The sequence below is a fragment of the Scyliorhinus torazame genome, chromosome 3, assembly GCF_047496885.1.
Source record: "Scyliorhinus torazame isolate Kashiwa2021f chromosome 3, sScyTor2.1, whole genome shotgun sequence".
In the NCBI taxonomy this organism is placed as follows: domain Eukaryota; kingdom Metazoa; phylum Chordata; class Chondrichthyes; order Carcharhiniformes; family Scyliorhinidae; genus Scyliorhinus; species Scyliorhinus torazame.
The window spans coordinates 54,650,382-54,662,729 of NC_092709.1; the positions used below are offsets into that span (position 1 = coordinate 54,650,382).

General features: G+C 45.0%; 1 protein-coding gene across 2 annotated transcripts in view; it reads right to left on the minus strand.

Moving 5' to 3' along the window:
• The window catches only part of fat4 (FAT atypical cadherin 4), a 388,547-nt gene that overhangs the window by 30,734 nt on the left and 345,465 nt on the right, over positions 1–12,348 (minus strand). For both annotated transcript variants that reach the window (XM_072495681.1, XM_072495682.1), the window contains exon 13: positions 8,241–8,326. In XM_072495681.1, coding sequence (XP_072351782.1) covers positions 8,241–8,326 — 86 coding nt within the window. The remainder of the gene's footprint in view (positions 1–8,240; positions 8,327–12,348) is intronic.

Here is a 12,348-nt window from a genome sequence, read left to right on the forward strand (position 1 = left end):
AACTTTAGGCTGTAATACCAAATTGGTATTTGTATGTGATCTTCTAACTGAAAAAATATAATGTGCAGATGGCTTCGTATCATTTGAGTAGAATTGTGAATATTCAGTGAAATAATTACCAAAGGCAAATGTCATTTGCCAGCAGATCTAAGTCTGCCTAGATGACAAAAGTCGCTGCACTTCAAAGTAACAGGAAAGTGCTTTTGGCACTGTTTAAATGTAAGTATTTCTACTTGTCCTTTACTGTTTTAGGCAGAAATGCATAAAGTTAAATCTTGCTGGAAAAATATCGCTAATGATCTCTGGGAATTTACTGTTCAATTACTTTCCTGCATATAGGAATGTTATCAGATAAAAGCGATTCAGCGCCTTTGGACACGTTTAACACCGAGATTCACCCAACTAATCATTGGCACTATGCCGTTATATTGGGCCTCAGGGAGTTTCTCTCCGCCGAGGCTACACTTGGGTAGCTGTCGTGCACTGGCGAGCTGATCCCGTCAGCAGGACTGGCTCCTTGCAGATCTGAGGCCCATTTTGGATGGCTGCCCCAATATCTAGAACCCCCCAAACTTTTTCTGGGGCCCTCAAAACCCCTCAGCCCTACTCTTATGGGCAAGGCCACCCCCCCAGGCCCGACACTTGGCAATAGCAACCTGGTATCCGGGCACTGGTATCCAACCTGGCAGTGCCACCTGGACACCTTGACAGTGCTGGGATGCCCAGGTTGCACTGCCAGGGTGCCAGGCCAGGAGTGCCAAAGTGCCTGGATGCCAGTACCAGCCCTGGCAAAGTCTTGCCGGCGCAGCCGTTGGCTCCCGGGTGCATATGGCCTCTGGCTTTTTAAATGAGACAGATCTGGATCTCGGCCAGCGCAGGCGAGGTTCAGGTCGAACTGGGTGGAGCGAGTTGGGTGACTCGTGGGGGGCATGGCAAGGAACCCGATTTGGAGCTCTCGTATGATTCACCCATTGTGCCCGGATCCGTGCCAGGCACAATGCAGTTAAAAATATTTTTCTTACTTTTCCTTTTGGTCCCATTTTTATTCTCTCTCCTTATTTCTCTTTCCGTACTTGATTTAACTCTAATTTGCACTCTCTACTTCACTCTCTTTCTCTGTTCTTCCTCCGTCTCTTAATTCTCAAATCTCATTAAGGAGATTAACAGTTGGTACACTGTTCACTGAGGTCCCAGAATCCCTGTTGAATTCACCTTGCCAATATTAGCTTGCAGTTTCAGCAAACTGCAGCCCAAAAATATTTTGAGTTGAAGGGTGCCGGAAAAGGTCAAATTATCGGCAGGTGCTGCAAAATGGCCTGTTCCAGAAAGATTTGACCTATTATGTCTGAACATTGCATAAATTGATTGTTCCTCCCTCAAAAAAATTATTAAAGAAAGAATCGACATTTATAAATTCCCTTTCACAATCTTAGGACCGAAAGCCAATAAAGTGCATTAATTACTGTTGTAACGTAGGAAACAGCAGTCAATTTTCACACAGCAAGGTTCCAGAAACAGCAATTTGATAATGACCAGATAATCTGTTGGTTGAGGGATAAATTGGCCATGACATCAGGGAGAACACTCCTCCTCTTCTTCACAGGCGTGCCGTTGACCTTTTAGATCTATCCAAGAAGGCAGATGAAGGGGCAGCACTGTGACGCAGTGGTTAGTATTGCTGCCTCACGGCGCCGAGGTCCCAGGTTCGATCCCGGCTCTGGGTCACTGTCTGTGTGGAGTTTGCACATTCTCCCCGTGTTTGCGTGGGTTTCACCCCCACAACCCAAAGATGTGAAGGGTAGGTGGATTGGCCGCGCTAAATTGCCCCTTAATTGGAAAAATTAATTGGGTACTCTAAAATTATTTTTTTTTTTTAAAAAGAAGGCAAATGAGGCCTCATCTTAACAACTTAATCGTCAACAATGTTGCACCCTCTCAGTGCTGCTCAAGTCTCCATAGCTGGACTTGACCTCATGGTTTTGCAATTTCTTTCTGAAGGCTTTCAGAAGTCATATTCTACCTTTAAAAGCGATTCACTGCACAGCTGAACTACAGGTGTGTAAAAAGCCAAGTGGCTCCAGAGTCATGTTTAATTAACTCACCAGGCGGCTTACCCATAAGTAGTGTGAGCTGTATCCTAGAAAATTACACAGTGGAATGCATTTAACATATGATTCAATTTGTTGAAACAGAACTTCACATATTAACTCTTTCTGAGCAGAGAAGGAAAAATTCAACTGCTAACAGTTCTGACAAAGTGTTCAGACCTTTCTTTGGATGTTTGTTGATTTGTCGCATATCACCAGTGTTTGTTGTTTTTTTTTAACTGGTCAGTCAACAGCGTAACACTAGCACATGAACTTGCCTGATGTAATACTGATATCAAAAATGACAGTGAATGTCACACTGTTCAACTATTGTGTTAGCTATAAAAGGGAGCATGGGCTCTCCAGTCCGCCAAGTAGGTGACCAATGTAAACACACAGCTGCAGCAAGCCATTATTAATTATTGTAGAGATACGGGCAGCCTGGGCTTACTCATGAAGAATGTATACCAGAGAGCTTCTAGCATTCATTGAACCTCATACCAACATGGAGCAGTACCTTCAGACAGTAATTGGAAACACAAAAAGCAAATATAAATAATGATTGAAGTCAAGATTCCCTGAAATTGGTAAAGGAGGAATTAGGGCTAATGATGCTGAGAAATGTGCCTAGAGAGAGCGGGACCCAAAACTCAACGTCGCGTGGGATTCCGTTAAATTTCGACACTCAACAGCCTCGTCCCGACACCAAGTCGGGCGCAATGAGGCCGCTGAACCACGCCCCATTTATGTTGGCATTCATTGGAAATAAAATCAGCAGGGGTCTTATTACCATTGAAAACTATTTTAATGTGTGGACTTTTCCCATTTTGAAATTAAATGCAGTTGTGGACGGCCCTGGTGGTGCATTTCCCACTAGCCAGAATGGTGGGATTCCACGGCAAATCCTGCGCTCGGAATCTCATTAATTATACATGGACACATTCACCTCCAAGTCAGTTGGTGGTCTGGCAGCTGATTCGTCCGCCTGCAGTCCAGCTGGCGGCTGCAAAAGTCCAGGTGCCATATTTAAACACCAGTCCAGCACATTCATATAATTCTCTCCAGCCCACCTGTCCTCACCAGATCTTGCAGGATGTCAGCAACCCAGAGGGAAAAGGGTGGATGAAAGGAGGAACAGACGTCTTCTTGAGGCAGCCTCAAGAAATCTGTTCCTCATTTCATCTATCCTTTCATGAGCCCATCACCTGCAAGGTATCTTTGCCCTCCCCCCCCTCTTCTTGCACAGCTCTCCTTCCACATTTCTCCTTACCTTTGTCAGGCCACCCCTCTCCGTCCCAACCTCACCTTGTACTCCTCCCCAAGTCAAAATTTGGACCTTTGTTACAGTAGTTGCATGGGTCCTGCAGCACAGTGCTGTCCAGATAAAAACTGGTATGTGGCAGCGAGGGGAAGGAGACATCTGTACTCCCCAACCCCAGGCGCAGTATTGAATCGAGACGGTGAGACAGAAGGGTCCAGCAGCACGGTACTGTCCTTGAAGACCAGCTCGGCATGGAAGTGGGGGGCAAGAACAGTCTGCACCAGCAGAGTGGTGAACAGCGCAGCACTATAACAGTTTTACACTCCCCACAAAGTCTTTTGTCAACTGAGGGCCGTCTTGTGCAGGCCACTCATTAGCAATCCGGCCGGTTTTAGACCAATATAATTTCACGCTGACACGGCAAAAGATTGGAAGGACTGATGGCACACCTATGGGCAGCTGTTTTCATGAACATTCATGAGATGCTAATGTTGTTCACGCCTCCTGCCAGTGGGAAGACTGATCCACCATTGGGAGTATTGCTATGTGATTTTATGCCAACATGTTTCCGACTTTTCCATCCTTGCAACATTCTCTGCTCCTGCCCGCCAGCAAACCCATCGTGGGCAGACTGGGAGAATTCCCAATATCTTCTGCCGTTAAGACATTAAGGGCAAAAATGTTGGCAGGGATGATACTGGTGACTGGTGTTAACGGATTGGGGCTTTGCATCGCACGAGTGCAAATCCCGCCTCAGATATTTCTTTCTTTTAAATTTTAGATTACCCAATTCATTTTTTCAAATTAAGGGGCAATTTAGCATGGCCAATCGACCTATTCCACACATCTTTGGGTTGTGGGGGGCGAAACTCACGCAAACACGGGGAGAATGTGCAAACTCCACACGGACAGTGACCCAGAGCCGGGATCGAACCTGGGACCTCGGCGCCGTGAGGCAGCAATGCTAACCAGCGCGCCACCATGCTGCCTCCGCCTCAGATATTTCTGACAAAGCTGATTGTACAGCATCTGCAGCACCACCAGGAGCAGTGACCACTGCTGGGACTACACCTTGTCCCCAGATTCTAAGTGCCAGGAGCTCAAGATCAGGTAAGTGTAGAGGTCTGGATATGTCGATGAAAGGGGAGGGCCTAGGGAGTTTGCAGGTGGGAACTGTGGTGGTGGGTGAGTATAGTGGGTTTGATTCGAAAGGCCAGGAAGGTAGAGCATTGGGTGGGGGACAGGGGTGTGCGGGGAGGCGGTGTTTGGCAATTTGTGAAAGGGGCCCATCAGGAAGGAGTTCCTTCCGTTTCTGCCCGAGGCCCAAGCCATTAAGTGCAACGCACACAGATCTGGATGTAATGAATAATTCTCCCCTGCCCCTGTCTAACAATGGGCAGGATATACCGCACAACCCGTTACGTGTTCGGTCGTGGAGGGAGGCAGCCTGCCATTGGGCAGCGACAGGATCTTCTGGTCCTGCCATTGTCAACGAGGTTTCCCATTGAATGCACCCCTCACTGCTATGAAACCCGCCGGCATGAATGGCCAGAAGGTTCAGGCCAATGTGTCCCAAAGTTGATCCCTTCATTACACTATGGGCGTGATTCTCCAGAAAGATTTCAAAGAGTGGTAGCGAGCGGGAACTGCCCTGAGCTTGCGGCGCTCGGTCTGGCGGGGCCAGCAATGGTATTCAACGTTAATTGGTCTACTTAATGAGACTTCACGAGCTTTATGTTGCAAATGAAGGCTCACCAGCCGATTTGTCGGGATCACGCTTGTTAGCCCCCCTCCCCGATAACAAGGTCGAGCAGCACCTACACAACCAACCCCATTTAGCTCGCAGCCATAGCGCCGAGAAGACTGGCCCCAAGATTTGGAGACATGAACCTGGGGAGACTACTAGATGGGGTGGAGGCCAGGGGGGTGTCCTATTCCCCTGAGGGTCCCAGAGGGTGATCCTCAGAGCAGCCAGTGGCAGCTGGGACGAAGTGGCAGCGCCGTCAGCTCAGGAAGTGTGACTAGGACCTATATCGGATAGCAAGGGTGAGTTGACACCCCCCTCTCCCATGAGACCTTCCCAACCCCCAACGTGACCAGCGGCCCCCAACCCTCCATCTGCCCCCCCCAATCCACCCTTCACTCCAACATTCCCATCATCCCAACCCTCCGTTCACCAGCCCATCACCCCACCAATGTGAACCGCACGTGTGGCTAACGATGCCCTCTCTGTGTCTCCGCAGGAGAAGCTCTCCCACAATCGCTAGGAGAGGGCCCAGACCGGTGGAGGGGTGTCGACATTAAGAATCCACACGACCTTCGAGTAACGGGACCTGGAGTTGACGGGGGTGGCCAAGGACAGAGCGGTCACCAATGCAGAGGAGAGGATCCACCGGGCCCCACCCGGAGGATCTGTCAAACGTGAGTTGGTAATGCCTACTGACTGACCCATCTCCCCCACTGACGACGTGTTCATTCCCCCACAGGTCCTCCAGCTGATGCCTCCGGCCCATCTGGGATGGTCCTGTCCCTGCCTCCTGTGAGACCACGTTGGAGGAGAGCTCCGAGGATGCCGCAGTCGATGCGTCACAACTGCCACCTCCATACTCCACCAGTGCAGAGACACACACCTTGATGGCCAACGTTAGTGGACAGGCTCCACATGCAACATGGCCCACCCATCCATGGAATTCCACTTGGGATGTGTGAAGTGCTCAATTAACCATGATTGCCAATTCCCTATTAACAATAGCCTTCAACCACATGGCCAGAGGCCTCCACGGTCAGTGGGAGTCATGGGTCGTTGGTGGAGCAGACAGGCAGGCTGCACCCCCAGCTGTCACCCCCCCCCCCCCCCCCCCCCCTGAGCAAAGGGGTAGCATGCCAAGTGCCCCCGGGCTCACTGCCAGTGAGTGATGATGGCTGCTCACCTTGTCGGCACCTCGTTGACTCCCCGCAGCAGCTCTTCCGCCAGGTTCACGTTCTTCAAAAGGAGCACTAATCAGTGCCAGCGTGACTACCTGCCGGGGAGGATGCTGACTCACAGGAGGCTTCCGTTAATTTTATGGAGATATGGCTTAAGTGGTGATAATTGGTTCCTCGCCACGCTACGAAAGGATCCCGAATTCGCTTACGGGAGCGAGCCGGTTCCATCTCTAGCTATTCACCGGCATCAGCTCGTTCGAACGAGAATGCAACGAGGAGGGAGAGTCACACCCTATATCACATTTCAAATTACCATGCTCGTAAAATATTCACCAGGCTGATCTCTGAATGAAATAGTTGAATTACCATCAATTAGTGATGAGTTAGAAGCAGTTTTAGGTTATAAACATTGGTCGGCTCAGTATTTTAACTGTCAAATGTTATTTAATTTTGAACTCTCAACAGCTGTCAGAGAAAGAAGACTTTGATCCCATCAAACTAAACTAGGTCTCACATCATAATGAGCCGCAGGAAAATGTACTTGGAGCATTCCAGATAATTTGACGGTCTGCCTATTGTGGGAAAGTAAATGGTTACACTCACTTTCCAGTAGCATTTAAAATGTTTTTTCACTTGTAAGAAATTCCCAGATTACAGACAAAATTAACTTTTAAACATATTATAAAAAAACATTAAAAAAAATATGGTTTTACTCCACTCAATTCTCAAAAACCCAATAAGGAACGAGCAATTAGTTTGATCATTCCGACTGCTGTAGCATGAATACGAATTCCCACGGAGCTAAACATATTTAAAAGCTTGCTGTACTGACCTAACAGCCAGCCTTTAACACCTGCCATTCTCCCCAGTCTGGAATAGGTTGCAAATGTTGGGCGAGAGTTTAAAGTCCTAAACATTGTGATTTCACTCGCAAGTCTCTGCATTTCCCTCCACTGTAATGTTGATGCCAGAGAATCAGGTCCTGGAGGAGGTTACCACGGAGAGCAGACCAGGGTTATTTATGGGTTTTACAGCCCCCTTCCCCAGCAGCAGGATGGTCCAGTTCTGCCTCCTGCCAAAGTCAATGGAGTTTTGAACGGCTCACTGCAATTCCACCCAGCCCCGCTGCTAAGTGCCGGAAAATTTCACCCTAGGATTCAAACGTTGTAACGTGAAAATGTCACTGGCACTCCAATGTAATTTTGAGGCCTATTTGGTTGGTGGGAGTGGGAGTGGGTCCTATGCTGTGTGTTGCCCAGCAGCAGCAAAAATGCCGAAGGAGACGGTGACCCAGAAAAGGCCCAGGTAAGTTTTGAGAGGTTTCCTGGCGTTTCCCCGCTCCTTGTGGGGCTAGGAAGAGCAGGTAAGTTCATCTGATGCCCCTTAAGGGATCCTTGGGCCTTTCAAACTATCCAAAGTTTGGCAATCTCCAGAATCGGTATCCAATGAGCTTTAGGAATTCCCCAGCATCGGCATCCCCACCATCTCTCATGAAGAGGAAATCCTGACATTACTCCATGTTCAATCAAGAGGAAATGTTGGTCTCTCCCTCCCAATAGAACGGGGGGGGGGGGGGGGTATTCCCTCCGTCCATTGACGGTCAAGCCTCCAGCTGCGGTCTTCTACCGCCATATTGCGAACTTCACCATTGGCCTGTGGCTCAATCTGGCCAATTGTGACTCTGCACACATGTATTCAAATGAAGCCATGTTGTTCAGATAGCCCCCTACCTTGCTGAGTTTGTCACCCATTATTGAGCTCCACTGTACCCTTCACATCCCTGGAGAAATTGTGGCCAATATCTCTGTTATAGACTCAGTAGCCTACATTGGATAAATAGAGAAGTTTTGTAAGTAACATTGAGAGCACAGTCATTATATGGCTAGCGGCTAGGTCCCTGCAGCCATCCTGTGTTCTAACAAGAAGAATGATCTGATCTTGCAGGGGCCTGCAAGAGAAATTCTTACCAATCGGTTGCTGATGTCAAGCTGGTTGTTGTACAGTAACCGGTTTCCCGATCTTCAGAACATGTGTCCACTGTGAGAGATGCCGCCTAGACAAAAAAAACAATGTCATGCACGAAGGTTGGTTGTATGATGCTTGACAATATTCATAATCATTTCCCACAGAAGCCATTCCAGAGATTTTGATGTTTGCAATGCAAAGAGGCCTAAACTGCTTTGAATTTTCATAACATTTCTAGTTAATTATGCATGGAAAATTTGAAACAATGGGGGTGAAATTGGTCGATGCTAACAATGCAAAGCGGACTCTTAGTAAATTTGCAGCCTGTTTTAAACTGCACATTATGAAACTTCTGTCTGGTGTAAAATACTGATTCACTGTAAGTCCATTTCACAGAACTAGTAAAGATCAATCCAACCAGCAATTAATTTCAGTAAGTAAAATAATTACTGATAATTACACTTTTAAAATTACATGCATTCAATGGTGTGAAAAACATGTAAAGGAATAGCCTATGCTTTTTGTTTAGTTTTACAAAGGGTTTAAAAATGCTAAAATTATATTATAAAATATGTTTTAAAATTATTTATAAAATAATGAATAGTGAGAAGGGATTGTTAATCAGCTGACATAGAAACTGGTGACACTGAAAAGGTATAAGTGAACAATTTCTTAATGTCCATAAATAAAACTTCAACCCTCACAGTATTTATGGTTTAAAATTCAGTTCATACAATACTTCCAAAAACAATGGGGTTTGGAAATTTCTGGTCCCACCATGAAAGCAAATGGGTGTTTTGCCGGGTCACCAAACCTTCCTGAACAACAGGATGGGTTCCACTGTGTGCCGGGCCAGAAAATTACAGCCAAGATATTGTCAATGTAGCTGTGCCATTTTAAAGTAAACAATGTTTTTTGACACTTATAACTGATCATTTTTGTGACTCTGTGTTGTAATATTGTCAATGTTAAATAATGTCACCCTCTGATTGAGAAACTGGAATAGTTCACTCTAGCCAATAAATACATAGTTATCTGAAAATAAAACCTACTCCGAACACTGCATATTTGGGACCTACTGATTATAAAGACAAAAAGGTAATCTGGTTTAATCTAAGCAGCCTATCCCGTCCTGGTAGTGTGAAGGTTTAATTGAAATCAGCTGGTCTTTTCTTATTGGGAAGAAACTGCTCTACAAGTGAAGCCTTTGGTTGTGTTTGTCTGGCATTTAAGAATTGCAAACACAGTGAAAACTATTAACATGACAGTTTTATGTTTTATATATAGATCGCGAGAATTTTCTACGCTTAAAACTGATTTCTCTCACCACTTATAATAGAAAGCTGTTTGGGTTTCCTGTGCAATCTCTACAATTTATTTCCCATTACATACCATGTGCTGACATATTTTGTTAGCTCAAACAAGCCTGCGTACTGAATAACAGACATTTTATTATTGTAACTGTTTTTACACTCCGAATTTCTTTTAATTCTTTCAGCGCAGGATCATATTAAGTGTTCTCTAACTAAGATGGAGTGATGTTAATGTCACCTTGAATGACAGCCTGTTACTGATTTAGGGCTTCAGCAGTGTGAAGTCAAGTTTAGCAGTGAAGGTTCATTAGGTTTTTGGTACATTTGTCTCTTAAAGACTATTGTGTGCTTTCTGCATACTACAGTTAGTTAGTATGAAAGCAGATTTTCAAAATCATGTACATAGGTAGTGTAAGAAACAGAAATTCAGCAGGTATCTGATGAACAGGTCATTGGTGAGGTATTTGGTATGGAAATGTAATCAGTCTGATGTCATATCTGACTTGCCATTATTATGTGATTCGGCCATGAGGTAAGCTCACTGTCGGCAGCCATTTCTAGTTAGTTCAATAAAGCCTCTCACTGATACAGTCGCTGAAGAAGCTCTGCTGTCCTGAAACATGAAATATATTGCCCAGAAGTGGAGATGAAACAGATTTTTGAATCCTGCAAATGGTGCAGCAAAAGCACTGAGAACCTAGGCACCCAGAAAGGTTCAAATCTGCAAAGAAAAACTATAATGCTATAATGAGGACAAAGGAATAACAAACAGAAATGACACAAAATGAAAGCAAAAAAAGGCTCCAAGAAAAAATACTGAGTAAATCAATGTTTGCAGTACAGTTTCCAATCCCAGTTCCAGTAGGCATGAAATATGACTGTGGTGTAACTGGCAGTTTTTCCCCATTTACAATAGCAAAACTACGCGATTTACAACAGACTTAATTAACAAGCGCGAACCAACAAGAGCAGCCACACTAACACTGCTGGGGAGGGACTGCTACAAAGTTTATGCTACCTTAAATCTATTCAGCGAAAAAAGATAAGAGATTCTGAAAGTCTTGAATGAATGCTTTGAACTTGGAGTGAATGGCACATATGAATGCTATGTCTTCAACACTAGAGTACAAGATGCACAAGAAACCATTGAACAGTATGTGATGACAGTAATGCAACTGGCAAAATCATGCGAATTCAGATATTGAATAGGTGATCCGATTAAAGCTAGATTAGTCTTAGTTGGTGATAACAAGTTTACAGAAAGATGAGAAACTGATGCTAATGATAGATGTGACTCAAAACGTGGACGTTGTGAAACATCAGCTAGATCATATGTATGGTAGAGCAGACCAAAAAATACATTATGCTGAGAGACAGTCCAAGACAAAAGATCGGAGCCATCGCAAAGGGCAGGATGCAAATACTGCGGAAGACGGCATACATCGGAAAAGGATTGCCCAGCATAGGAAAAGTTGTCTTTTAACTGCAAGAATCAGAACAATTTCACACATAAGTGTTTGACTGAAAGTCCAAATAAACCACATTCACTGGCTCCCCCATATCAACTCTACTGGATACATCCTCTAAGAATTCCAGTAGATTTGCCAAGCATGACTTCCCTTTTGTAAATTAGTGCTGACTGTCCAATCCTGCCACTGTTTTCCAAGTGTTCTGCTGTTAAATATTTTATAATACTCTCTGGTATTTTCCCTACTACCGACGTCAGGCTGACTGGCTGACTGTTTTCTCTTTATCTCTTTTTTTAAATAGTGGGGTTACATTAGTTACCCTCCAATCTGCAGGAACTGTTCCAGAATCTATAGAATCTTGGGAGATGACCACCAATGCATCCACTATTTCTAGGGTCACTACCTTAAGTCCTGGGATGTGGATTATCAGGCTCAGGGGAATTATCAGCCTTCAATCCCATCAATTTCCCCAACACCATTTTCCTACTAATACTGATTTCTTTCAGTTCTTCCCCCTCCCAACCCTGTGTTTCCCAATATTTCTGGTATGATATTTGTGGTTTCCTTTTTGAAGACAGAACCAAAGTATGTATTTATTTGATCAACCATTTCTTTGTTGCCCTTTATGAATTCCTGTTTCTGACTTTAAGGGCCTACATTTGCCGTCACTAATCTTTTATGTTCCCCACAAATTAATCTCATACTGTATTTTCCCCTCCTTAATCAATCTCTTGGTCCTCCTTTACTGAATTCTAAACTGCTGCAAATTGACAGGTCTGTTGTTTCTGCTGGCAAATTTGTATGCCTCTTCTTTGGATCTAATCCTATCTCGAATTTCTCTTGTAAGCCATTGTTTGGCCACCTTTTCCTTTTTATTTTTGCATCAAACAGGAGTGAACAAGCCTTTTTTTCTGCCCTTTCTAAATACTGAATAGAACATAGAACAGTACAGCACAGAACAGGCCCTTCGGCCCTCGATGTTGTGCCGAGCATTGTCCGAAACCAAAATCAAGCTATCCCACTCCCTGAATACTCTCTGGATGTTCAGTTCCTATCCCTGGTCACCCTGCAGCCATGTCTTCGTAATCCCGACTATATCACATCCATTTACATTACTTGCGCGATTGATTCATCCACTTCATTGTGAAGGCTCCACGCAAAAAGGCACAAAGTCTTAAGGCTTGTCTTTTTAACATTACTTGTCCCTTTCCCACTATTTTTCAGAAGTCCTGTTTGATTTGGGCCCTTGATTTCTCTGCCTATCACTTTTCCTATTCCTCCTACTGTCTTTTGTTCTTGTCCTTGATTCCCCCATCTCTGATTCCTCG